Source organism: Beta vulgaris, chromosome 9 (assembly GCF_026745355.1).
Source record: "Beta vulgaris subsp. vulgaris cultivar EL10 chromosome 9, EL10.2, whole genome shotgun sequence".
NCBI classification, from domain to species: domain Eukaryota; kingdom Viridiplantae; phylum Streptophyta; class Magnoliopsida; order Caryophyllales; family Amaranthaceae; genus Beta; species Beta vulgaris.
Window position 1 is genome coordinate 2,810,110 of NC_079210.1, and position 27,845 is coordinate 2,837,954.

The following is a 27,845-nucleotide window of genomic DNA, read 5'->3' on the forward strand; positions in this document are numbered from 1 at the left end:
GAATTGTGCTAATTTATAGCTTGATGACTCCGTTTGAGGAGCTTATATAGAAGTCAAGATGAGATCGATGTAACGATAACAGGTTTAGAAGTTCTATATATATAACTGATCCGGTTTCATACCACCACCGGATCAGTTTATTAGTTTAGACATGAGATTAATTGATCCGGTTGGGCAAGAAATCCGGACCACTTAATCAACTTAACTGGTCCGAATTTCTTGCTCAATCGGATTAGTTGAGTTCTTTTAGATGAACCTATCCTACCCGTTGCGACCCACCAAGCTAATGAGACCGTAGTTCATCACAAAACGAGGATGAAAACTTAAACACACTCATAACATAGTTAGGGATAGATTTGGCTATAGCCTTTATCAGAATTTCCCTTTATGACTTAGGATGAACCATCCCCTTCCACCCTTGTATCTTCTTCCAGAAATTTTTTTAAAAACAACCCTTCATAAAGACCTTCTTAGAATGCTCTACCACCGTTTTATAATAATCTCTAGGAAAACAAAAATCTCTTGTAGATCGTTAGGTCCTAACTGATTGCTATTCTCCATTACTCCATTCCTGCTCGTGTTTATCCAATAAATGAAAGTTTCTGCTGAAACTTTTTTTTTGACTGACTTTTGATAATAGATGTGCCTTTTTTAAGTACCTTATAGTAAAGATCTTTTATCATTTGTTGAGATTTTGATTTCTTTTATAGATCAATATATGTAATCCAGGTTAAGATTTAAGGAAAGATGATTTGAAGGCCATTGGAGCGCATACTTTTGGCGCAGACTTTTAATCCCATTACCAGGAGTTCCAGTCTCCAGAGCATGAGGTGTTGTTCCATTACCAAGCTCTTTGATCATCAAGAGGGCCCCAAGCTTTCTCTACAACGGTTACTCGTTTCGGCATTTTATCTTTTCTTGACAGTAGCTGTATTTGGCCTTGGATATGATTAGTGATTCTGCAACCCCTAATGAATAGCATATGGAACATACAGATGGAATTGGACTCTTTTACATTCGGGTTTTACAAAATTGATGCAGAAGAAGTATTTTACTCTACCAATCTGTCTTTCGCCATGGTGAATCTGCGCTGCCTTCTTCCTGGTAAGCCTTCTCTCCTTGGTCAATGTTTCTTTGTCTCGGCATTCCTCCCTCAACCCCCATAAACGAAAAAAAAGGAAGAAAGTTTTAGCATCAGTTGTTTGTTTACGAAGTATGTTTTGTTAATTTGGTTGTTTACACTTTAGGCAGACAAATATTGGGTCGTAGTGTCCCAACTCCCAATATGCACTGTAACTCACAGATCCTTCTATACATGAAATGCATATAAAGGCTAACTTCTTCTTGATGATAGCGGCTTGTTTATGGAAGAGTTGTTCTGAAGCTGAGCTCTTAACATGGCTTAATTATAATGATTTTGTCATGAATGTACTAATGGAGCAGACTTGATTCTTTGAGGCTTAGAGAAACCATCACTGTCTTTCTTAAGTTGGTTGCGCTCATAGGAATTTTTGTGTTGCGTGAACCACAACAGTTGTTTATGCTCAGCAACTTCTTTTGTATATTATTTTGTATTTGAATTTTTCAATAGAGAACATAAAATCTAGGGAGAGATGTGTAGAATAAGTTTGATATTCGTTTGTGGTTAATGACTTATTGCAACCTTATACATTCTACTCAAGTTGATTGTGAGCATGGTCAAATTAATTTCATATGCTTTATGGAATTGTCAAGTAAATTTATGTGCTTTTGGAATTGGTCAATGCCAAAAGAACTCGGCTGTGTTTTTGTCAAGAAGATCTCAGAAAGAAAAATATACCTACAATTGCTAAGTAGTGGTAGATGTACATACTAAAATGTAAGACAAATGGTCTAACTCCTCTTTGGGAAAGAGAAATATGTTCTATATTATTATGAAAAAGTTCTAAATGTGCTGCAAAAGTAACTTTTATTTGTTTCTGCCCTTGTCTTTTCACCTGGAATGAGTTTTTCCTGGGTTTGTCATTGATGATCCCGTTAAGCATGAGCTTGAAGAACTTGATACAAGATTGCCCGTCAATTCAAGTTACCTTGATTCTCATGTATGCTAAACTTGTGTGAAATGCTCTTTTACTATGACCTTGTTCTTTTATTCTACTCGACATTCTCTAAGTGCCAGTGTCTAAGAGATCTCTTTCATTTTTTGTTTTGCAGGTCATATCCTCTTATGTTTTTGGACGTTGCATTCCTTTTAATATGTGTCTAAGAGATCTCTTTCTTGTTCCTTCCTATAGGAATTATTGTATCCCAACCAGGCATTTCCAGCTCTATATATAAATTCATGCTTACGCATATGTAGTCTGCCTACAAACTGCATGCAAGTATTAGGTCCTATTTCAAAATCAGTTCAATACTACAATACAGCACATCATAACGTTAAATAAGAGTGAACTGGATTTTTTTTGCAAGTATACAGTTTAAACATCTTGCATGGTGAGGAAATTCATCAAAGCACCTTCTTTGACATTCTTTCCGGGCTCTAGTTTGGATTTCACGTACTTCACCTTGTAGTTTACTCGAGGACAGAATATTCCCTGTAAACCTAATGCAGGTTCACTTTAAAGGCTCGTTGTTCTACGGGATTTATGGGTTTTACTTGGAAGCAATGACTACAGTGACTTATGCCTGATTATCAGCTATTGCTGTTCTTTTTGTATGTCGAAGCTTTACTGGAGTACTTTAAGCCAAGTATGCCCTGTTGGTGTTTTGTGTCAGCATGAGATAACAATGTTCATATTCTTATTTGTACTTCTAATGCATTGTTAATTTACTTTACTTGTGAACACTTCTATGAATTCAGTAGGGGACATGTTAATGCTTGAGTTCATATTTGCTTGGTTTACTTGACCTTTTCTTACATGTACTCGTCTCTATGAATTCAGTAAGGCGCTTTGCTGATCTCACTGCTAATGAGACTTGTGACATATGGCTCACACCACAAAAAGCTGGTAGGCAGCTGGAAGATTACCATAAAGCATCTTCCCTAACTCTTGTAATCCAAGTACGTACTCTAAATGGCACTAGCTTCATGCAAACTCGATCTAATATATTATGTTTCCTATTTTTGTTGCGTCTATGCGAGCGTATTATTAATTCATGGCGTTTTTCTTTATCATTGTGAATTATGATATTGTCGTCTTATGGGGTTTCTCAATCAGCTCAAAAGCTTGACTTGGACAAGGAAAGGAAGGATAAAACACTCTTGAAGAGATGAGTCAAGAGGCGTCGGACTCCATGGCTCTGTTCACCTGCTAAAGCTTTGATGCACAATATTTCAATTGTGCTGTACTTTTTAAGAACACTCTTGATGTGGTTTCATTGCTGAACATGCAATTATGATTGAAATATTAATGCAATATCAGGACTTCTTTACACTAATAGAAAGTCTAATGTTGATGCTGTTTGAAAATTGTATCATTAGAGAGAGTGTTTACACATTCGGTGATACTGCATATAGCATAAAATAATATGTTTTATAAGTGTAGACCCATAATGCAAGATTTTTGACAATGTTGTTGAGTAAGAGAAAGTGTCCAAAGTGCTTGAATTCAAGACCTAATTGTAATGAAAGGGTTCAACGGTCAATTGAATGGAAGTATTCTACGATACTCACCCATGTTAAAGAATAGGAGTAAAACCACCATTTATGTACGATCAATGAGTTTTCAACAAGTGTTGATCACCGCTTATCATCACTATTAGCAATTAATAGGCCTTTGATATCACATATGTCATGTCAAGCATAAGATATTAATTTAATCTTATACTTAGGTAGGAATAAAAAAAAAACTAGAAAAAAATTCCATTATTTAGGATAATGTAAATCTTTGATTTGATAATTTATATTAGATACAGATATATAAATTAATTGTATTGTTTATTTGGGACCTGTCTCCGATATGATGTAAACTGAACCCTTTTGATAAAACGACATTTGATGATCTAAATTGACATGATTTAAATTTGTTTGGGTTAACTATAACTTGTTCCATTAAAGCGATATGACATCCCTATTTGTAATCAAGATATACAAGTATTGTACAAACAATTGTTGTTACTTGTTAAAAAGAATGTATTAGCTACTCATTCATATCAAGCCGCTTGTCACTTAATTAGTTTTTAGAAAATTGAATTTTTGACTAAATTTTTATTACTCCCTCTCTTTTTTTTTTCTTCCTATCTTGACTTTATGTTTGCCAATGCACTTATTTCACCTTAGATATAGTTCATTGTCTATTAGTAAAAATTATGACAGTTGAATATGAATAAAGTAGAGACGAATCAAATAAGACCCCACATGACTATGTATTTTTCTCATATGTTGAGTATAATTTAAAAGATTCTCTCTAATTGTGAATAATGTCAAGATTTCAAACAGGAAGAACAAAAAGAAATATAGGGAGTATTAGATTGATATGTAACCTAAACTTATAAAGATTTGTGAGTGTCGAACTCATTCAAATGTCCTTTACTTCTCCATCAGAGCTTTTGAAGTCCTTTTTTAATCGTCAAATATAATTTTCACACTTATTTGATTTAGGTGTTTTGTTGTATCTTTATTTAAGGTGGATAGATAAATAATTACTAAAGATGATATTTATATGTCATTTATAGTATCTTTTCGACGTTATTGTAGTATCTTTTTAGAGTTTATTATATCGTATGGAGTATAATTTTACAAAGTATATATGAATGACCTTTTTCAATAAATATTGGATATTTAATATCATCATGATATAATTACGGTAACGGTAATTTTTAATACTACTAATATTAAATTTATTACTTACTATATATAGAACAATTTACATTCTGGATAAATTATCTACCACTTGACACCGATAAAAGTGAGAACAATAATGTCATAATTCAATTTATCTTTGTTATTGTCTTTTAAAGTGATTATGTAATTACATGATGTACATATAAGGCTAATCTCTATCATATATTGGAAGAGGGGAGGACTTAGTTTCCACTCTCTTTTACCATTATACTCTCGATTAACAAAAACATATTCAACATCTCTAATTTATTGATTTTCGAAAAATAGATTAAGCTATAATGAAATTTCTGTACAATTTTTCGTACATGTTAGTACGCAAATGAACTTTGTATTTGTTTTCACAAGCATCACGTGTAAACTTGTTTTGTTGAGCATCCTTCTACTCCTACTACAGCACGTGACCCAACACCAGTCTCCTAACTTGTCTTTACTCATTCTATTGTAAAGTAGTTATAGGTTGTTACAACTTAATTTCTTTTCTTTTAGTTTTCAGTTAGTATAAATACTTCCTTCCTCGTAATAATTCGATTCATTCAGAAATATTAGAACAAACACACACAAATCAAATATAAAAATAAATCAAACATCAATGCATAAATTATAGTTGATAAAGAAAAGAGCAGATCATACCTAACAATATCTATATTATAATATGTTATGTTATAAGAATTTCATCATGATTCTTTGTCGTGGTTAGTAGAACATGAAGGTATAAATCGAGAACACAAAACTGTTTATAAAAGAAAATTCGAATATAAGTCATGATAAATAAAAATTCGAAAAAATCACAAAATGGGATTAAATATGAAGCACATGAAACGAACAACATTATCTAATTATAAAAGAATTAGAGCATTTAATAGTTGAGAACAAACAAATTACACACAAAAAAAGGCACAAAATAAAAAGGATATAACATGAAGGTAAACACCAAAGAACACCATACTATTTTCAAAGGAACATTTGCAGATGAGATTTGAGAAACCTAAAATTATAGAGACATTCACAAAAAGTAATGATCATGGAAAAGAACAGGAAAGTGTTAAAAAAAGGAACACCATAATCATTTAAAAAGAACATATTCATATAAGACTTGATACTACATATTAGTCTTTTAATCGCCAAAAAAGAAAAGAATTTTATAGATGCTAAAAGTTTTTTACCAGATTCATTACAGATGGACTATTATCATCTTGTCAAGAAGATACCAAGAATAGAGATGATCCAAGCTAATCTAATGAATATATTATGCAGCAACAAACTAATTGTTCCGGTATGGGACAAGTTTCAGGGTACGAACCGGTATGCCTTTAGTCAATTAAGCCGGTTCCAGTTCCTGCAAGAGAGAACACGTAAACTAGCCTCGGGGATTGATCCGAGGAACGCCCCTTCGATGCCTAAGTCAGTATTGGTAAACCGGTAGCTCTCAAGTAGAGTATCTTGGGATTCGTGAACGTACCTTATGACTCAGATCAACGGGGTATTTATAAGAAAACCCGAATAGGCCCATATACAGGTTGGGCCATGTATTCACGGGGGATATTCCTACGTATATTCCTTTGGGATATACTTTTATCTTGTATGCAATACTTCTCTTTAGGCCCGTAGGCGCTGATAGATAGAACTGGATCAAGCTCAAGCCCTTGACAAAGGGCCCGGAAGTAGATGTCAGCTACGCATCGTAATGGAACCGGTATGACAAAGTCAACAGTTCTTCAGTAAGCATGTGTGACCACAATAGTGTGCATCGGTCTAGTTAGACCGGTATGGCACTTAGTCACCCCCCATACACTAATGAACCTGTAATTTAATTTTATTTTATTTTTTTGAGGGGAAAAGCGACAAAGCTAGCATTAATCTCGGGAAAAAAAGTCCATAAGTACATAGGGCGCCACATCCATAGGAGTATGGTTTTCCCATATCTGCTCAACACCAAAAGGAACTAGCTTAGCTAAATGATGGGCAACACAATTACCATCGCGCTTAACATGAGACCAAGCTACATAAGAGAAAAAAAATACTAGAGGATAAAATCTCATGGAGAATAGAATCGAGGTCAGATAAAAAGATGGCATTCCTCGAAAGCCGGTTAATGACGACTTGACAAACTGACTCAAAGATGACTTCTTTAAACCCAAAGCGCTTCCCCAATCTTACAGCCACTGCTATGGCCTTTGCTTCTGCAATTTCCGAGGTCCAGTAGGCCCTGATTCGTCTTGAGGCCGAAAATAAAACGTTACCATCAGAGTTACGTACAATAACACCTATTCCCACCCAACCATCAACCTCAAGCGATGCGTCGGCATTTATCTTGACCATACCAGGGGGCGGACTACTCCATTTGTTGGGGCTAGTTACTGGTTTAGCTGCTACATTTGGGTATATGCAAGCCACATAGGAACCTTGCTCTTCCACCAGCCTGTGAACACGAGCGAGAATGATGTGGTGCGAAGACAAATTACCTTGAAAGACCATCTGGTTCCTTTCTCCCCAAATACACCAAGCTAAAACAGCTCCTCGCAACACCATCTTGGTCTCCAAACTTCCCCAGTGCTCGATTAGCTCGCACATGGTCCAGCCTTGCTCAACGACACACATTGCTTCACAGCCGCTGGCTCGCCACAAATCAGCAATACAAGGACAATCAAAAATAGCGTGGTATACAGTTTTCGTACCTCCACAGCCCCATGGGCTGTGCGCATCATCAATCAAATGTCTGTAATGCAGCAGAGAGCGAGTGGGCAGAGTAAGGGTGCACAAACGCCAGAGGAAGTGCCGAACTTTTGGGCTAGTCTCTAAGCCCCAAATATCCACCCAAGCCTTATGAAAAAGATCAAGATTACCTCCTTTACCCAACATGTACGCTGTTTTAACCGAGTAACAACCATTTTTTGTGAGAGCCCAAGTCAACTCATCCGGGTTATTGCACGAGCTTAAGGGTATTGCCATTATACAACGAGCATCTCTATCATTGAAATGAGTCTCAACTAACTCACTATCCCACTCATAAACATTGGGTAACATCAGATCACTAACTCTAGATAAAACCTCACCTCTAGTGCTTGTGATAAATCTCCCATCATCATCACCCACCCATGAGTCGTCCCATATACTAATACTCCTACCATTTCCCACCCTCCAGATACTTCCTTCCTTTATGAGAGCCTTCGAACTCCAGATGCTTTTCCAAGAGTAGCTACATGAAACCCCGAGGGCTGCTTGAAGAAAATCACAATGTGGATAATATTTTGCCTTCATAACACGTGCAAATAGAGAATCAGGTTCCCGAATAAGTCGCCAAGCTTGACGCCCCAACAATGCATCATTGAAAACTGCAAGATCTCTAAACCCGAGGCCCCCAAAGCACTTCAGCGTACAAAGAGACTCCCAGCTCTTCCAATGAATTTTCCGACTTGAAGCCGAGCTTCCCCACCAGAAACGAGCCATAGCAGCATGAATCTTCTGAATCACAGAACAAGGAAGTTTATACACCCCCATGAGATAGGTAGGGATGGCTTGGATAACCGATTTGACAAGAATTTCTTTACCAACCCTAGATAATAGTTTTTCCTTCCATCCTTGGAGTTTCTTCCAAATTCTATCTAAGAGAGCATTAAAAATAGATTTTTTTGATCTCCCTGTAACAGAGGGGATACCAAGGTATTTCTCTTGTTTCTCCACTTGCCGCATTTTTAAAATTCCTGTCAATTCCGCTTTTTGTTCAACAGTAACTCTTTTGCTAAAAGAAACTTCAGACTTTTCATAATTAATTTTGTGCCCGGATGCTGCTTCATACTGGTTGAGAATATCAACGATAATTGTGCATTCCTGTCTGGTAGCTCTTGTGAACAAAAGACTGTCATCAGCAAAAAGAAGGTGGGAGACTGCAGGCCCATTACGGCTAGCCTTAGCACCATGGATCAATTTCGCCTGGACCTTACTCTATATCATTTTTGAGAAAGCATCAGCAATCAAAATAAATAAATACGGGGAGAGAGGGTCACCTTGCCTGAGACCTCGACCTAGCTTAATTGAACCATAGACTCCTCCATTAAGAATGAAAGAGTAAGAGACCGAAGTAGTGCAATCCATAATCAGATTTACCCAACGTCCATCAAAACCCATAGTTAGAAGGAGTTTCCGAAGAAATCCCCAATCCACTCTATCATATGCTTTGCTCATATCTAATTTCATAGCAGCAATACCTTGTCGACTTCGATTTCTGTACTTCATGGAATGAAAGACTTCCATAGCAATCAACGCATTATCAGTAATAAGACGACCCGGAACAAAAGCACTCTGATTTTCCGAAACTATAGAAGGAAGAAAATGTTTCAATCTCACAACTAGTGTTTTGGAAATCAATTTATACAGCACATTACATAGAGCAATGGGACGGAACTCAGCTGCAACAGTGGGATTTTTAACTTTAGGAATCAAAGCAATATTAGTGTGGTTAATACAACTCGGAGAGGTAATCCCGTGCAAAATACTACATACAAAGTTTGCAACATCATCACCCACAATATGCCAAAATCTCTGATAGAAGATAGCATGCATACCATCAGGCCCCGGGGCTTTGCAAGGGTGCATCTGCTGAAGAGCCGAATAAACTTCTTCTTTAGTGAAAGGGCGCAACAGACTCTGATTACAAACATCAGAAACAACAGGACTAATGTGACTCAGAACCTCCGAAAAATTCAACTCAGTAGGGCTCGTCGAAGTGAAAATGCCAGTAAAATAATTCCCAAAAATGTTTTCAAGTGACTCCTCATCTTCTCTCCAGACACCAGAACTGTCATATAACCCTGTGATATAATTTCTTTTCCGTCTCTGGGACGCCTTATGATGAAAATATTTTGTGTTTCGATCACCATCACGAACCTCGGAAACTCGGCAACGTAAGTACCAGTACGCCTCATGCTTCTCATGTAAATCATTTAGCTGTTTTTTCGAGTTCAGTGCATTCTAGACAATTTTCATCCGAAATGTCTTTTTGTTGTGCCTCAAGTAATTTCTTCTCAGTCTTGGTAATTTGAGAACTTAATTTCCCAAACTTCTCCTTACTCCACGCAAGCAAACCCCGACCAAGTGTCTCAAGGCGAGAAAAGATCACGCCACCCACAGAATCGTCCCATGTTTTCCGGACAAAATCTTCACATCATCAAGCAACCAATTGGTTTCGAATCTGAAACCCTACCTTTCTTACCTCCATGGTTGTACTTACGGCAACGGGTAACAATGGGAGAGTGGTCTGACTTGTAACGTAAAAGATTTTCAACTCTAACATCTGGAAACATGTCAAGCCATGAAGAGGAGCCCAAATATCTATCTAATCTTTCACGAATTTTAGTAGCTGTTGTTTTACCACGTTCCCACGTGTACCAAGGGCCCGAAGAGCCAAGATCACAAAGAGCCAACTCATCCATCATCTCGCAAAAAGAAACCATCGCCCTTCGAGTCCTATCAGCACCACCCTCTTTTTCATCCGAACAGAGAATCTCATTAAAGTCCCCACCAAAAAGAATCGAAATTTCTGAATCAGCGTAAAGATGACGAATTAAATTCCAAATCTTGTATTTGTCTTCTTCTTTTGGCCAACCGTAAATACCCACGAAACGCCACTTCTGAACACCATTCTCAATATCACCACATATGTGATTTTGAGAGTAAGAAACAAGACTGAAATTTATTTCTTCCTTCCAGAAAATACACAGACCACCAGCCTTTCCAACACTTGAGACACCAAAAGCATTATGGAAACCCAACTTGCCTTCAAAGCTTCACCAATATTCTTTTTTATCATCGTCTCCGACAAAAAGATAATGTCGGGGGCATAGGTATGACTCCACCTCCGGAGTTGACGAACTGACCAAGGGTTGCCCATCCCTCGGCAGTTCCAGCAGAAAGTATTCATGATGCTTGGCGGGGTTGGCTCTGGCCAACCTCCGCCTCATACATGGACTGTGATAAAATCGCCGAGCTCAGCTTAGAACGCTTCGTTGCAGCAGCAGATTCTTCACACACCATACTACTAACCTCATTAATATCACGCTTCTTCGAAAATTGTTCTACATCCGTCTCCATATTTTCAACTGTCCCTTTATCATCCAACTCTCCTCTCGCCAACCGCTTCCAGCTACGGGTTTTCGAATTCACTACTTTAGTGCTAGTGAAAATAAAGTCAGACTTCTCTGCAATATTTTGACCAAAGGGTGGTGAGGGAGGTTTGTGGGGTAATAATTCTGGGGGTGGATGGTGTATCAGTGGAGAGTTAGTGGGGGTCTGTTGCAGGGGAGGTGGGACAGACTTATCCATGCCAGAAGTGGTTCCTATGGGGGGGTGGAATGAGGTATTATGAGGGGTATCGAAGTGGGGGTTGGTGAAGGTATGGAGAGGTCAGTATGTGATGCTGAGGTGGAAGCTGGGTGGGTCAAAGGGACGTGGTAAGCAAGGGAGTATGGAGTAGGGTCATTTTCATTTGTGGGCAGAGGGATGAGTTGTTGGAAATTAATGATGGGCAAAAAAGTAAGAGTGGACCCAGGTGTCCCTACTTCATTCAAAGCTCTGGGAATAATATCATAAGGTTCATTGGGTTGTTTGGGAAACACATCAACATGATTGTCCTCATTATGAAGTAATGATGAGGGTTTATTGATGTCACTAGATGGGGGACAAAAAAATTGCACTGTCTTTTGGGTGTAGTTTGGTCCAGAATCCGAGGTTTCAGTAGGAAAAAGCATTTTTTTATTCATCCTGCACTTCTTTTCTTCCTCAATCTCCTTCGTTCTTCCTTTTCTTGGAGTCGCTTTAAGAGCCAAACTCCAGCCAAGACTCTCCTGCTTATCTTCTTCGGCTACCCCATGACACTCCCGCTCCGAGTGGCCCATAATCCCACAAGCAAAACAGAAGTAAGGTAGCCTTTCGTAGGCAAAATCCACCTGAAATTCACGTCCCTTTTTATCTTTCAGTTTTCGGAATCGACGCAGCGGTTTAGTAACATTAAGAAGCACCTTAATTCTCCGATATCTTCCAAAACCCAAAACATCCTCCTCCAGTTCAAGAATCTCTCCCATATTTCCAATCAAAGCTTTAACGATATCATCGGAGCGGTAATTAAAAGGAAGATTTTTAACTCGGACCCAAAAAGGAGAATGAATGAGACTTACTTGGTCAGGTTGTTCGTCACCATCGGCTTCCTTCATGATGATGAGCATGTTGTCAAAACACCAGGGGCGACCCTCTAACACCTTCATCATGTCCTTCCAATGGTAGAATTGGAAAGCATATAGATTAGGGCTTAAAACCCTAATCACTAATCCATGCTGGGGCGCCCATACAATAGAAATTGTATGCTTAAAAGCCTCGACGTTGTAAGATCATTCCGTTAACAGTCTACTAATAAGCACAAGCGATAACTTGTTTGTCTCATCGGCTGGGACAATAGTATCTAAATCTAAAACTTTTTCCTCGTCTTCATCAATTGATAGTTTCGAAACAATGGATGTGATCTCCTCAGCCATAGCTAAGGGTGGCCGCCGCGGCGGAGAAAGTCCAGTGGTGGTAGGGTTTTCTATCGAGTAGAGAGAGCGTTCTGTTTTTCAAGAGAGAAAAGGACTTAACCTGTAATTTAATTGAATGGCTAACTTAATCTCCTTTTGTTATTAATATGAGTATGCTTACCTCACTGTAAGGCAGATCTAAGAGCAGTTGGGCTAGAAATTTTTGACAAATGTGTCGAGTTTCGTCCTATTTTTATGATTATCTTAGTTATACTAAAAATTCACAAAAATAAAATGAACATGAAAGTACATAAAAAGAAGACAACACCTACAGTAAAAGAACATTCACATCAAAAACTTGACAAACAAAAATCCCATATAAACTAAAAAATGAAATTAAACATAAAGTTTTCAAACTTATAACACCATACTGATTGTCAAATAATATGTACACATAAGAATTGACAATAACTAAACTACAAAAAATAAAACAAACAGGAAAATCTCATAAAGGTATAAATCAAATAACATCATACTACTAAAAAAAGAACATTTATGAATATACTAAACTAATAAAAATGAAATACCTATTCTTAATCATGCGTTAATTTCAGCAAGAGTAGGAACCTTGGGTAACATAACTAAAAGTGTATTATTCCAAGATTTCACCAAGAAACCATTGTAGAAGAAACTCTGCACTGCTCCTATCTAAAAGTATCCACATCTTATAGGGGTCAAAATCCATCATAAGTTTTGCCGCGAATATTGTGTCATTCCTTGGAAAGTTAAGATGCATGAGGCCTCCGAATCTCATATCTCTTATCGCTCTTAGCTTATCATCTTGTCCCTCTAGACCTTTAATTAGTTGCATAAACTGTTGAACAGTATGCCTAGGATTTAGAGTGATTTCAACTTTATTTTTTTCCTAATGTTTTAATCTTCGAGCCCATTCCCCCTTTCTGAAGCGGGTCCCTCGTAACCAATTATTTCCTTTTCCTTCTAGCATCTTGCTCACAGCGTCCATCAGGTGCATCCCTCTTTTTTACCCCCTCCATTTCCCTTACTCAAATGTGCAGCTTCACATTGCAGTTTCTCCATAACTGACAAGTCTGTAGTTTTTCGTGGTGCTCTCTGGTATTGGATAATGGTCTTATTGTAAGAAGACAAATGTTCTTCTCCTTGGTTTTGTGTGTCTTGAACATCTAAATCACTGCTTCCCACCAAAAAAAAAAAATCATAAAAAACAACGGAGTTCATATTTATTTTTCGATATTAAAAAGTTAATTTGCATATATAAAGCTTGAATAGCAACTCAAAAGAACATGACACTTATATATACAAAACTCGAATAGCAAATACAAAAATCATGGTAAAAAATTCTAAACAATTCAAACATGCGCATATAGTTTTACCTACAAATTTGGTCAAATTATATTATCACATAACAAGTTAACTAATACAATACCATGCCAAATTAGTTCGAATATTAAGAAATTATAGTCATGAAGCAATTACATATCTTAATCCTATTATCTTTGCATAACATGTGACCCGTGACACATGTACTTCTTTTGTTTAACATCATAAAGCTTATCAAATGAACATACAAGTATATTGTAAAGAACACCATGATAATTATAGCTGAACACATGCTCAAATATTAATATCAAATGTTTAAAATAATTCTTTTATTTAACATCCTAAAGATTAAGAATTAAGAGTTGAACACATGATGGACATTGAAATTAGTAGAATTCTTATTATGTTTTTGTAGAGTAAAGATCAAATAACAATATAGTAGCATGTACGTTGATAAGGAGCAACTGCTTGAGCAATTTTTGAACTGAGTTTGCTTGAGTCCTAGGAGCAATTTCTATTAACTGACTAGGCAGCAAGGTGTCTGTGGGATAGTTAAAGCTCTGCCAAACTGAATTATCGTTGTTGCTTATCTTAAACGCGAAATTCCCTATATCATCCATGAAACCGTAGCTCACATCACCACCATCGCTAAGTTCATTTGTAATACTTCATATTTTTTTTTTATAAATAAGAAAATATAAAGAATAAAATCGAAAAGTATTTTAATATTATTTACGAAAAAATAATACAATTTGGATAAACTCACAATTATAATTGAATTAAACAACCTATTTAGTATACCTAATTATATTATGATTTGAGTTATTTTAATTTCGAAATAAATAAAATAAACAAATCCTATTAGAATTCTCTCTTTCAGCCGCTTCTTTCTTTTCTCTCAAATTCTCTCTCCTCTCTCTCAGCCGCTTCTTTTCTTTCTCCTCCCTCTCCTTCTCCCTCGTCGGCGTTCGAAGGACTTGCGCGAGCCGTCGACGGGTCGTCTTGTGCGAGTGTGTTGTGCGAACGTGCGTGGGTGCGTTCGAGGGTCTTGTGTGAGAGGTTGTGCGAGGCGTGCGAGCGAGGGTGTCGAGGTTGGCTGGGCGGTGCGAAGTCGCGCGCTGTGCGACGAACTGTGCAAGCTTGGTGCAACAAGCGACGAATCGTCGCTGCTGCTGTCGTGCTTGGCGTGCGCGAGTTCTCTGGTTGTGCGACGCATGGTGTGCGAGTGTGTGGCGTGCGAAGTTTGAGGTTCGAGGCTGATTTTCATTATTATATTTTGTATATATAAAACTCTACACAAACCCTGAACTTAAAAATCTTAGCTTCTTTCTTGCGATTTTTAAGATCTACTTTAATTTCCTTACAGATTTTCTCGATGAAGATGAAGAACATGTATCCTGGCTACGATTTTTATGAGTATGAGGAAGAGGTTGCTGAAGAAGAGTCTAAAAAGAATCGAAGATTTGATCATGTTGTTAATTTCGAGTACGAGCTTCCTGAGAACTTCAAGGTTTTTTCTTTATTTTTCTCTATCTTTTTTTATGTTGTTTAATTGTTATTTTTTAGGTTATCAATTTCTGTTTGTGTTGTGAATTAATGCTATCTAGAAGCTGGATTGGTGTGTTTATGCTGTAAATTAATGGTATTTAGCTTGTTAGGGGTATTTAAAGGGGAGAAAGAATCTCTTATATAATAATGCGAGATAGTTTAACAAAGTTGATTGATGAATAGTGCCACAAAACTAAACGTTGCAACTAAAATAATACAGAGGTGGTATGTTTTACTAGTATTTCACGGCTCTGAATTCTCAATTGTAAGAAATAAACTATTTAATGCTGGCATATTTGACTTTTTAAATTGCCATGGTTGTCACTGTGCTGTTGCTTGGTAATACTCTGTTTAAGTGGAAGACAAGTTGCGGAGCATGCGGTCCTTCATATAACATTATGAGGCCTGGGCCTGACATAAATAGTCTATGTCAAAAATATATGAACTGCATTTTGTTGGTACCCTACTACTAAATTACTAAGCTTGAAGCATATTGGTGGAATTTTAGTGTGAGAGAAGCACTGAAGCATTAGACTTGTAGATGATATCATGATATCTGGTGGCATAGATTGAAGTTGAAAGTATACCTTGTTTGGGGAAAGGTTGGGGGATGAGAGCATGCTTTAGCCACTGGAATTTTGACACAGAGTTGGGGTGTTTAACTTTTAACTTCAACATTGTATCCTAGTATTTTGATTTTTCTATTGTTTTTTGGAGAACATACGGTATTTTACTTATGATGGGGGCAGGGGGCGTTTATCTTTTTGACTAAAGTGAGTTATTTCTTTCACTGCATTTTGCAGCTTTTAATTTTTCCACTTATTTTTTAATGTAGGATGAAGATATATCGTCTGATGATGATGATGAAGATCTAGATCGTGGAGAGGAAGATGAGGACGCTGGTGACAAAGAGAATGATGATGGAAGACATGCAAGAATGCTTAATGATATTACTGGAATCCCAATTGAAGCTTTTGAAGGTAAATTTGCTATTTTGGTTTTATGGTGTCTTTCAAGGACCTTCCTTTTAAGTTGAGCCCATGGCGGATCCAGAACTGATCCACGTGGGTTCACAGTCATGGAGAAGAAAGACAAGATAAATTGATTAAATGTTTCAATACACTGTTCTAAATTCAAAATTACAACCAATAACTAGTAATTTAACCCAATATTACATTTAAAAAATAACATCAACTAAGATATGTTATCATTCATTTCATCTATCTAGTTCAGTCGCTAGAACAAATGTAAAGAAAATTTGAACAGGACTATAAATTCTTGTTAAAATAGTTCCACTACATAGTGTCTGGACCTACGTTGATTGTTTCCTCCCTTGGCAATTAAATGCATTATCTTCTGGTGCTATCAGCAATATTGGCTGAAATGCTCTTGTATTTGTAAGGTGTTTATTGTTTACTTGTGGTAACTTATCCCTGATGCTGTCTCTTTTTAGTTCCATGTTTTACTAAATTTGAAACAGCTTTGGTAAATAAGAAAGTAAGTTATTACTAAAGTAGATTTTCTAAAATACTTGTTTATCAGGCAAGAAGAGGAAGAGAAGTCATGTCGTTTCAGAGGCATATCCTGAATCTGAATTCAACCCCACTGGCGATGTCCTCAGTGGAAATGGTCAGATCAGTATTGAAGACCTTTTGGATCCTCTTCGTGGAACTTCTGATTATAGCAAGCTTAGAAAAAGGATTGAGCATGTTGAGAAGAAAGGAGAAACAGTTCAAGCTCCACTATCTAGGCCAGAACGGGAGAGGGTGGAGAGAGGGGCAGCATATGACCATACAAAGAAGGATATTACTAAATGGGAGCCACTTGTGAAGAGAAACAGAGAAGCTCCCACTCTTTTTTTTGATCAAGGTAATGATATGGGGCTTCCAAGCGTGGGAGCTATAGCTTCTGAATTCAAACCACGAACTGATTTTGAGAAGGCAATTGCATCAATATCACAAAACAAAGAGGTTGAGGAAGCTTTCAAGAGTGACGGTGCCAAACTTCTTGAACTAAACAAGGTAGGAGCTGTTCACTAATAAGAGCTTCTTGTTTCTTTTTTAAAGTTATGCACTCGCAAGTTGAAACAAAATGCAGTAGAGGTATTATAAAAGAGAAGCAGGTTAAGCTATTAAATTATAATCTTTCTTACTATACATATTACAGAACCGCATTTTTGTCTGAAGGAGAAGACAGCAAAGTCACTGATTGCTATTGTCTTCCATTGCCGATAAAATTGGTAGAAGATGGCCAGATAGGCAATTAGTTAAAAGTTACTAGTGAAAAGGCCTTCTTCGTTTATGTTTTCCTTTTCTGGTTGTTGGGCTGTATATATATCTGCAAATTTTTGGTGAAAAGAGGGAATGATTAAGTTTCTGGCAAAGGTGACCAGAGTCAATACATGAAATTTGCATTAGTAATTTTTGACATGAGCCAGATTTGCCTTTAGAAGCGGGGGTATTTTTTTCTGTAGGAAACAATAAAACAGTTGTTTAGAAAGCTCGATTAGAGAAAAGAGCTCTGGTCACGCTTACGTTGATTCTTTTTTATCCATTTTGCTGATAGGCCTAGTTATCCACGTCCAAATCCTTATTTTCGTTGAGATCTGACTTGTGGGGCTCGGCATTATTTGACAAATTAGATCCATCTAGACATTACTTATATCATCATGAGTGGGCAAATCTTCTTTTTGGCTTTTCAATTTTGAATCTGAAGGTTGCATTGTGCCTTGTGGGAGTCATATCTATGACTTGTGAGCAAGTAGACGCCTAGGGTCAATGGAAGTTCCAATTTATGATTCAAGCCCCTTCACCATTTCTTTTCAAGTATGCTTATCATTATCGAGTTTTATATTGAGCAGTATTGAGTATTACAAATATATTAATTACAGATGAAGTTGTGTATAACCTAATGATTAAAGATATATGTATACTAAATTATATATATTTTCTATTTAGCCTCTTTATATATAGTACTACCTCAGTTTCACAATACATGCGAAATTAATGTAGTCCGCACCGCTGGATTATCAATTGCCCATTGAAGGTCGACAATGGCAAATCTATTCTCTAAGTAAACTTCACTTTTCTTTTTTTTTCGGTCAATTTAATCATACATAATTAATGTAACATCCTTGGATTACACCCTTACACACCCTAATATTTTATCCTGTGGACATACGAAGGAAAAGGTGACCAAAAGATTTCCTTTTTAATTTGTGTGCCAAATCCCAGAGTGAATTAAATTAGGGACGGTGGGAGTACACACATGTGGCAGATTGCAACTGTTGCTAAGTTGCTATGGCTAATGGTACAACCTACTGGGTGAAAAGTATAAGCAATGGGTTAGCGTTAACTGATAGTATCGAAATACAGGCCGCAGGGTGATCTTTCTCTTAGAAAAACAAATTTGTCATTCATTGTTGAGAAACTAGAGATAACATGCAAAATCAGAGAACAAAGAGACAGCGTAGCTTAAAAAAACATAAATTAGAATGCTGAAGAAAAAATTGTTACCCAAATTATGGTTGTTTGTGGGGAAAGCTGGCAGATCTATTGGGGAGCCTATATGAAGTCTAAGAGTGGGAGAAGTGAAAGGAGGGGGAGGAAGAGAATGAGAATGAGATTGTGTGAGGAGAAGGGAATAGTTATGATATGGACTATGTAGTGAGTATAGGAGAGAGAAGGCTAAAGAGCTGGGTGGCTGAATAATATGGTGGATCATATATAATAGGGTTCTAGATTTGCATTAATTATTCTTAAGATACTCATCAAAATTCAAACATAAAAGAATGTCAGCGAGTAATATTTATGGTGTATTACGGTGTATATTAATAACAACCCTGCATTTCATTACCTGCGGCATGTATATTGTTATTACCCGTACTTGCTCCATTACTCTCTTGACTTAGCCTCATATCTATCCATCAAGACTTGATGTAAAATTGTATCCTGTTCCACCTGGCATCTGCAAAGAATGTACAGGATTTCAGGAAAGTTAAGATCTATTTCACCACTTAACGAGTAAGGAGTGGGATTTTTAGCAATCCTTTGGATTTCCACATTTTTCTTTCTTAAGTTTATTTCTTTGAATTATTTGGTTTCTCTCTTTTCTTCAAACAAAAATTGAGAAAGTAACTTTCTTTCAAAAGAAGTTTGGAAAACTATATTTGTGCTAGACTAGCTATCATAAATCTAATAAAACATTTTCTGAAAAAAAATTCCAGCTAATATTGTAAAACTGGTGTTTGTGCATGTCCGTAAATTTTCACCTTTCCTCTTGGTCTTGCCCCTCCCTTTGTGTGAAACATAAGGTTGCATGTCATAGGATGACCAATTATGCATGTAAAGGGCAAAGAAAAGAGAAATTGGAACCAACTACGCCCCTGTTCTTTATGTAGTCCTAGTTGTTGATGAACCCGGGCTAGGCCCAATAGTAAGAAAGTCTTTATTAGCATGATACTCCTAACATGTTAGGAACATATTGCAGATGGAAACTAAGGGTAGGGCCTGTTGTCATGAACTTATCTTTGCTAAACTTAACTAATCCTTGCCAAACTCAACACATCCTTGCCGAGCTCAACTTATATTATTTTGCCAAACTTGAACTCAACTTATCTTTGTTGAACTCGGCTTGTCTTGTCTGAACTCAACTTATTCTTGCTGAAGTGAACTTAATTTATTCTTGCTTAACTTAACTTATTATTGCTCAATTGTAACTGGTTTTTGCTGAACTTAATTGATTTTGGTTGAACTTTAACTTATTTTATTAAGTTGAGAACAAACCCGAACACAAGAGATTTTCAACTAGATTGTGTATATTGCAAGTTGAAGATGCCCATCAAGAAGTATGTCGTCTTTATTCTAAGTGGATGTCTTTTATAGTTCTTGCAACTTTTGTCATAAAGTGTTGTGCATTGTCGATAATTAAGATTTGAAAATAAAGTGAGGAAAAATGCACAATGAATGTTTGTTTCAGACAGTTACATATCCTGTGGCTCATTAACTTTTATGGTCAAGATTTGCTGTCCATCTACATATATTTTGTGATTGTAGTGGTAGTGGATTGCTGGCTCCCTTTTGAAAATGATGATGATTTAACAATTAACATTGCTATGTTACGATGCTTCGAGACAAAGTAGCAACTAGGACTTTTCTTTAAGGTGAAGTACGCTAGGTGTGCGATCCTTTTATCAAACATGGAGTTTGTGCATGTCTTGAAAGGAGTATGGGCCTTTTGGGCAGCAAATTTTCAATATATTATAAGTTGGTCTGTGTTGTTGCTCTTGCATCACTGAGAACTTGATTGAGAAACTAATTTGCTCCTTGTGTGATGTGGATTACAGATTTCCGTGGAAGAGGTGAAGGACCGCCAGGATAGACTTGCTAAAATGCGAAGTCTTCTTTTCCGTCATGAAATGAAAGCAAAGCACATTAAAAAGATCAAGTCTAAGACTTATCATCGGTTAAAAAAGAAAGAAAAATTGAAGGCAGCTCCTTTAGATTTGCAAACTGATCCTGAAGCTGCTAGAGAGCTCGCTGAGAAACAAGAAAGAAAACGAGCAGAGGTATGAACAGTGATGTGCTACTGTTGCATTTTAAGTTGTATTTTTCTTTTATGCAATTTTTTTCCCAATAACTGATCTCTGTGATTTGGCTTGAATGATTAGGCACGCATGACATTGAGGCACAAAAACCAGGGCAAGTGGGCTAAACGTGTTCTTGAACGTGGTTTAAGTAAACAAGATGAAGGTACTCAAGCTGCTATAGCTGAACAGTTGCATCTTCATAATCTTCTGACCAGAAAAATGAATACCATGAAGGATAGCAGCAGCAGTGATGATAGTAGTTGTGAAGATGATGAGGATTTTGACAGTTCGGATGAGGAGGGTGCATCAAAGTTATTAGCTAAGGCAAAGGAAAAAACAATTAAAATTATGGAACAAGAAGTTGAAGTGCCCAATTCAGGGGTGCTTTCGTTGCCTTTCATGGTATGTGTTCCGACTTAATCCTGGTGTTTGCCTAATTATATGTTAGTTGGTTATCAATGTACTCCGGCACTATCTTGCTCCAAATGGAATCTTGAGAAGTCTAAGAAGGATTAGAGAAGTGCATGGCATGGAAAAGAAGATAAAACATGGCTTCTACTTTCTCTTGCACTCGTATCTTCTTGTCCTGTTGATTGACGGTTTTGGCTGTGATTAAATGTTTCTTCCTGCTGTTTTGTTCTGTGTCATTGTTTCTCTTTTTGTGTTTTTTTTTAAATGTCTGTTCTTTGTGTCATTGCCTCTTGCCGGCTGAGTGGGTATTTCTAATGATATCATTCCTCCTGTTTGTTCTTTATATAATTGCTATCATTACCACGAAATGGTTGTCTTTGTCACTTTGAAACTCTCTTGAAGTATAATATCAGTAGCAAATTGGCAGAAATTTATTATTTGAGACCTGTTGGATATGTACAGAACACCTGCTTGATTAATAAGAGTTATGAGGGTAGTTGCTTTGCTTCTTTAGCTACTTCGTCTAGTCTATTTCTTTGATTCTTTCTGTTTTAATAATTCCATATGCCTCACACTTTCACTCGATTTGACTTGATAATAGGTACGAGGATTGGAGAAACGAAGGGAGACTGCTATTGAAGAAGCCAAACATGCTCTTGAGGAGTACGAATTATCATTAAATCAGACTGCAGCGAAGGGTCTGAAAGATAGGACTCCAAGTGGTAGACGAGTATTTGGCACAACCACCTCTAAGGTTGAGGAGGCTAATATTAAGCATAGACCAGATATTCATAATTTTGGCAGTGATGATGACGATATCGTTGAAGAGAAGAATGATACTCATATGGAATCTTGGCAAGGAAACAAGGAAAAGGATATTGATATTGATTTGGATGTACTTCGTGAAGGTTTGGATATTGGCGATAATTCAGCAATAGAGGTATTTGGATTCTTCTCTTTCCGTTTTACATTTTCTGGAGGGTATCGTCATTATTTCTCAGCTTGATAAATACTGTTGTGTTTGCAGAGTGTTATTGATGTAGCTGCAAATCCTGGGCCAAGGACGAGTCATAATGTTTCTGTTTTCACATCTGGTTCCTGGAAAAAGGTTAGAGTTATCCAGTGTGTAGGTTATTCTTGCTTGTTTGGTGGAGACAGTTGCACTGCCACGTGCAGGTCTCCTTTTTCAGCTAAGGCTGTATGGACTTCACTTGCTGCTTACAACACCTCTCCTTTTACCCTGCCCAAATGCATTATATCATCTAGTTTTCTACTCCTCCTTGCCCCAATCTATGTGATAACTTTGTTCCTAATTCAAATTATTTTTTGTTATCTGTTCTTCTTGTAAGAAAGGAGGCGTGGAACAAGTAAATGTTTTATGTTTCCTCCTTTACTCCTCTCTCCTGTCTCTTTGTTTCATCTTATAAGCCTCCTTTGCCCAAGGCTTTAGAAAAAAGAAAATAATTCTAATATATTGCTGAATCCAAGTTGTATGATGGTTTTGGGGGAGAAAAAAGGAATGGGGTGGGCTGGGAGATTATTGAGCTCATAGTGACATCAAAACCCCCTCTTAGTTGTTATACACATGGGAATAGGCTGCTGAAATGTTGAAATCTATTTTATATTAACTCTGATGGTCATGCATGCAGATGAAGAAGTGTTCAACTTATGGTGCCAATGTCAATAGTATGCCAGAGGTTGCAAAACCTTCTGTAAGCAGTGATCATGGAGAGGTATATGACCATTAAATGATTAGCTTGATCGAGTCTTTCATGTTGATTTGACTATCTTGTTGACTTGTCATTGCTGTAACTGCATTTGTTTCTGAAATATTAGGAAGTGGAGGACAGCGATACAGATAGTGGTGGTCGTATGATAGATGGGATGTTGTCTGCAGGGACGAGGCAAGCATATGAACTGCCTAGTAATGAGGAGCTAATAAAACGTGCATTTGCGGGGGATGATGTGGAGGAAGAATTTGAAAAGGTTAAAGAGGATGTTTTGAATGAGGAGAATCCTGAGCCGGAGAAGCCCGTTCTTCTTCCTGGATGGGGCCAATGGACTGATATCCAGAAAAAGAGAGGTTTGCCTTCTTGGATGCTAAAAGAGCATGCAAATGCCAAGCAAAAAAGAAAAATAGCTTTGAACAAAAGGAAGGATGCTCGTCTCAAACATGTAATCATCTCTGAGAAGATAGATAAGAAGGTGAGTGCTGTACTATTGTCAATCTTTTACAATTTTCATCAGCTTTTTTCCAGTGTTCAAGGTTATGTGGTGAGTAAATAATTGACAAATTGTCAAATGGTTATATGACAAGGTCTTGTACTTGATGAGATCAGGTACTCTTGAAATGGAAATGCTGTCTAATGTCTATGATTTGTCGATTCATCCAACTTTTCTTATTGCATCATCAATTGAAATGTCAATGCACTATAATTTGTCACTCATTAGTTTAATGGTTGTGTTCGGTTAGCAACAATGGAGGTGAAAGAATGGAAGGTATGTGGTAACATTTTTTTTTCAAATCTTTCCAACATTAAGGAGATAGGAAGATAATTCAAAAGGCAATGAGTATGAGTTTAGGTGGTGATAGAAGGGATGATTAGTGATAATGCAAGGAGGATGGAAAGTGGAATTATTACCCTCGCTTGGGGCCGATACATAACTTTACGGGATGATTGATAACTATTACCCCAAAATGAGGGTAATAATTTTCCCCATCCGTCCCTCATTCTCAAATGATCACAAATGTCATATACTACCACCATCTTTTATGTTCACTCTCTTCATTATTCTCTTCTATGACCCTCTTAATACATTCCCCTATGTCCCTAATTCAAGCACGCCCTTAGGAAAATGGATCCTCACTCTCCCTTCCCTCTCAATTTTCTTCATCCAAACACACGTTTAAAACCAGTGCTATATTACTTGTCTATCTTAGATTGACATGGCCTTTTAATCACGGGTAAATGAGGCATGATGAGAGAAATACGAAAAATAGCTACTGTGTATGAGCCACATGTTGATTTGGCAAGCTCAGTTCACTTTATGGTCCAATTGTCTTTAGATCCATTTTTATTACCTAATTTATGCCCGAGTTTTTCTTGTTACCTAATTGTGGCTAACCTTCATTTTTTACCAATCTAATTATCAGAATAATTGAGATAGTAAGAGTTCTTTATCTATATGCAAAACTTGTTGAGTCCTCTATATTAAATTGGAGGGGTGATATCATGTGTGATTTCCCTCTCTTCTTTTGCAAATAGTACCACTGCATACGTCTGGATCTGTAGTGACAGGATTAAAAAAAAAAAATCTTTGTTCTTTATTAAATATCCATTTTCTGACCTTTATGGTGAATTAGCCTAAATGTTTTGAATGATGTGTCCGTGTTGATGTTATTTTTATACTGTGTGAATGTTAATTTGTCACATCTCTATGTTTTTTTTAAAGCTGTGTGTTTATAGTGTGCCCTGTGTTATTTTCAAGCATTCCGTATCTTTCAAGTTTCATGTCATTGTTGAAGGAAGAGGTGCCTTTTTATGGTGTCTTGTGTCATTTGTCAAGCCTTTGGTGTCAATTTTCTAGTTTGGGCCCTGATATGAATAGAATTCAAGTTTTTAAACTGATGCCATTATTCACGGGATGAATCACGAATTGTAATTCTGTATGTTTTCTCAATGTAATTCTGTATGTTTTTAAACTGATGCCATTATTCCTCACCGTATGTAGAATGAAGAAGATGCAAGTATCTATGACAATGCCATTAATGACATGGGAATGATCATAGATGGATTGTATTAGTGGTTGAAGTATCCTTTAATCTTTATTGTATTAATAAAATGGTTTTAATATTTGGAAAGACATTGTCATGAGTTTTGTTTGCTTGTTATTGTTTCCTTATTTTTTGGGCGGGGATATTGTATGTTCCTTGTATTTTGCTTATAATGCCATCTGTGTAAATGAACCTTGTCTAATGCGTCTTATGTTTCTGGATCTGGCAGGGTGAGAAACTGTATGCAAAGACACTGCCGTTTCCTTTTGCATCAAAAGATGCTTTTGAACGGAGCATTCGAATGCCAATTGGTCCTGAATTTAACCCTGTATCAGTTGCTGGGGATCTTACCAGGCCTGAAGTGAGTTCATCTCTTACCCCACCCTATGTCATAATCATGTTAAAAAATCAATACTTTAATAATCCCAATTTTTGGCGTTCTTCCCAAAATAGTCCGAACTATTGCTTAATTCAGAATAACCCAAACTAGATTATCCTCTCCTTCCTAAGACAGTCTCACTTTATTCTTAAATTGTTCAACTGTTTAAAGTGTTCATGTGTTATAATCTGATTGGGCTTCAATGTTGTTCTTATTAATTTATTGTACTTTACCAGCAATCCTCCTTCCCCCACCTAGCTCCGATCTACCCCCTTGTCAAGTGCCAAGCCTCTAGCTTCCTAATGCCTTCTGTAGTCCATACCCAGCCATTGTTTCACTCGCTCAAAGCAAGAAGCTCCTGCTTTTAAAGATCAAGTATCACATAACAAACAACAAAGTACACAAAAGAACAAATCCACATTAGAATACTCAACTAGTCATTATATATGATTTGCAAAAGTAGGCTGCATATAATATATGAATTCCTCAAAATTATAAACAGAATGAGGATAATATTCATGAATTTTAAATTCACCTCATACGATATGTTAATTTCCAAAAACATGTCCCTATGATGATCAATGAAGCTCTCAGCATCCTAGTCAACTTCATAGATCAATTCAACTCTCTACAAAGTACAAACAATGAGGCAGAACTTTGAAATTCTGGAGACATTATTGGAGCGTAGTTCAATAAATACCAATTAGCCGAATACTTTGCCTCTGCTGCTTGGTTTTTTTTGTACTACTACGATTTTTTAAATTAACCCTAAAAAAGGAATCACACATGACATGCTAGAGGAAAGGGGAAAGGCTAGATGAGGAGGTGGCTTGGTGAATAGCGATAGGTAGAGTATATAGCTATGTTAGTCTCGTGGGTGATGGTTTGCTTGGTGATCCGACGACTATGTTTGGTTGGCTGTGAAGCAAAAGTTGTAGTGTCAACTGCAGGTGTGTGAGACTGCCAAGAGGAAAGCAGAGTAATGTGAGAAAAGAGCCGTCAGCTCTAATTTTTTAAAACAAATGAACCGATACTACTAGTTCCATGTGTGGTTGGACTGTTTTGAGAAGATTAGGTTAATAGTTTGGATTACTCTATGTTTAATAGTTGGGATCATTTAGAAAAAAATCACCTATAGTTGGGATTATTACTATTGATTTTTCATAATCAACTTAAATCATCTAGTACGTATTGAAGTAATGAAAAGAATAAATTGGCTTAGATATCATCAACTTCTGATTACATTGAATTGTAATTCAAAGTTCGGGGATACCTTATCAAAATAATCCAAATTGTTAATATGTTTTGTGAGCCATAGATTCAAATTAAAAAAGCGACTATTTTAACAAGGGCCAACCAAACTTTGGATTATTCTTGAGTAATGTGTGGTCGAGAATCTTTTAAGAAGATGGATGAGAGTTGGTTTTTTTATACTTTTTATTCATGTCATATTTTCCAAAGAAATATTAGTGACATTGAGAATGTTTAATCAGGTTGTGAAGAAGTCTGGCATGATCATTGATCCAATCAAATTTGAAGAAGTAGATCCACATGATAAAGAAGAGCAGAAAGCGCAAGGTGGACGAAAACGAAGAACAAAGAGTAAAAGTTCTGGCAAAAAATCAAAGCATGGTAACCCTACCGTAAGATGATAGAGTGCAGAAAGACAGTACTGTATCTAACTTAAGATCCCAATTTTGTAGTGGTTAGGCATTTGTGCAAGAGTTTTGTTGTAACAAGGGTAATTTTTTTCAGTGGAGAATGCCATATTCACCACAATATTTATTCTGGAGTTTTTTATTATTAAATACTCAACTATGATTTGTGTTATACACAGCTTAAATATGTTTATCTCAATAATATATATTCGCTTTAAAAATGAACTAATTATTTTCATCTTTTTATTCAAACAATTGTAAAAATGAATTAAATAATATAATACTTGATCGAAATCAGAAATAATGAAATATTGTATATGTTTAGAAAGATGAAGTAATTTGATGAAAATATGCAAAGGCATCAAATAGGATTTAGTGTTGATCAGAAGCAATGCTAATATATCTAGTAGCTCTAAGGGATGATAGTAAATGCCACAAGTTTTATTACCAATGATATCATCCTCCTCTATTCTTCTAAAAAATGTGTATGGATTAAGATTTAGGTTTTAAAATATAAGGTTCTATGGTTTTAGACTTTTAAGGTTTAGAGATACAGGGTTCTGTGTTCTGGGTTTATATTTTGAGGTTTGAGATTATATCATTTAATTTTGCCTGTTTTTAGATTTCCTCGGCTATGACGACCTTTTTCATCAAAGTCCCTCCAAAGGGGATATCCATAATTTGATGCTAGAATATGATTTTGGACCAAATATTTCTTAGGAAGCGTTTGTTTTTCACCACTATAAGACCATGTATTAAGATTTCAAAAAAATAGAGTTTCATATTCCCCACGCACATGAGTGC

At 36.6% G+C, this 27,845-nt stretch overlaps 3 protein-coding genes across 5 annotated transcripts; 2 read left to right on the plus strand and 1 right to left on the minus strand.

The window, feature by feature from the left end:
* The first annotated feature begins 711 nt into the window (after positions 1-711).
* LOC130590132 (bifunctional bis(5'-adenosyl)-triphosphatase/adenylylsulfatase FHIT-like) lies at positions 712-3,411 on the plus strand. 3 transcript variants are annotated; one of them, XM_057392103.1, is made up of 4 exons: positions 724-830; positions 996-1,104; positions 2,922-3,040; positions 3,176-3,411. In XM_057392103.1, the coding sequence occupies exons 2-4, from the start codon at positions 996-998 to the stop codon at positions 3,251-3,253; spliced, it is 306 nt and encodes a 101-aa protein (XP_057248086.1). In that variant the 5' UTR covers positions 724-830; the 3' UTR covers positions 3,254-3,411. The 3 variants fall into 3 exon arrangements, with proteins under 3 accessions (XP_057248085.1, XP_057248087.1, XP_057248086.1); XM_057392102.1 differs by having other exon boundaries at positions 712-1,104; XM_057392104.1 differs by having other exon boundaries at positions 713-1,104; positions 3,198-3,411.
* A 3,264-nt stretch (positions 3,412-6,675) lies between these two features.
* Positions 6,676-12,081, minus strand: LOC125493840 (uncharacterized). Its single transcript, XM_048637365.1, has 7 exons — positions 11,363-12,081; positions 10,769-10,961; positions 10,032-10,521; positions 9,828-9,976; positions 8,927-9,766; positions 6,928-8,764; positions 6,676-6,821 (listed from the first exon to the last, which is right to left on the minus strand). The coding sequence occupies exons 1-7, from the start codon at positions 12,079-12,081 to the stop codon at positions 6,676-6,678; spliced, it is 4,374 nt and encodes a 1,457-aa protein (XP_048493322.1).
* Positions 12,082-14,551: 2,470 nt separating this feature from the next.
* Positions 14,552-27,213, plus strand: LOC104902684 (hypothetical protein). Its single transcript, XM_010690550.4, has 12 exons — positions 14,552-14,931; positions 15,050-15,193; positions 16,067-16,211; positions 16,774-17,252; positions 20,576-20,797; positions 20,900-21,220; positions 21,831-22,169; positions 22,257-22,337; positions 22,879-22,962; positions 23,066-23,434; positions 25,234-25,365; positions 26,877-27,213. The coding sequence occupies exons 2-12, from the start codon at positions 15,059-15,061 to the stop codon at positions 27,033-27,035; spliced, it is 2,466 nt and encodes an 821-aa protein (XP_010688852.1). The 5' UTR covers positions 14,552-14,931; positions 15,050-15,058; the 3' UTR covers positions 27,036-27,213.
* Positions 27,214-27,845: the final 632 nt, after the last annotated feature.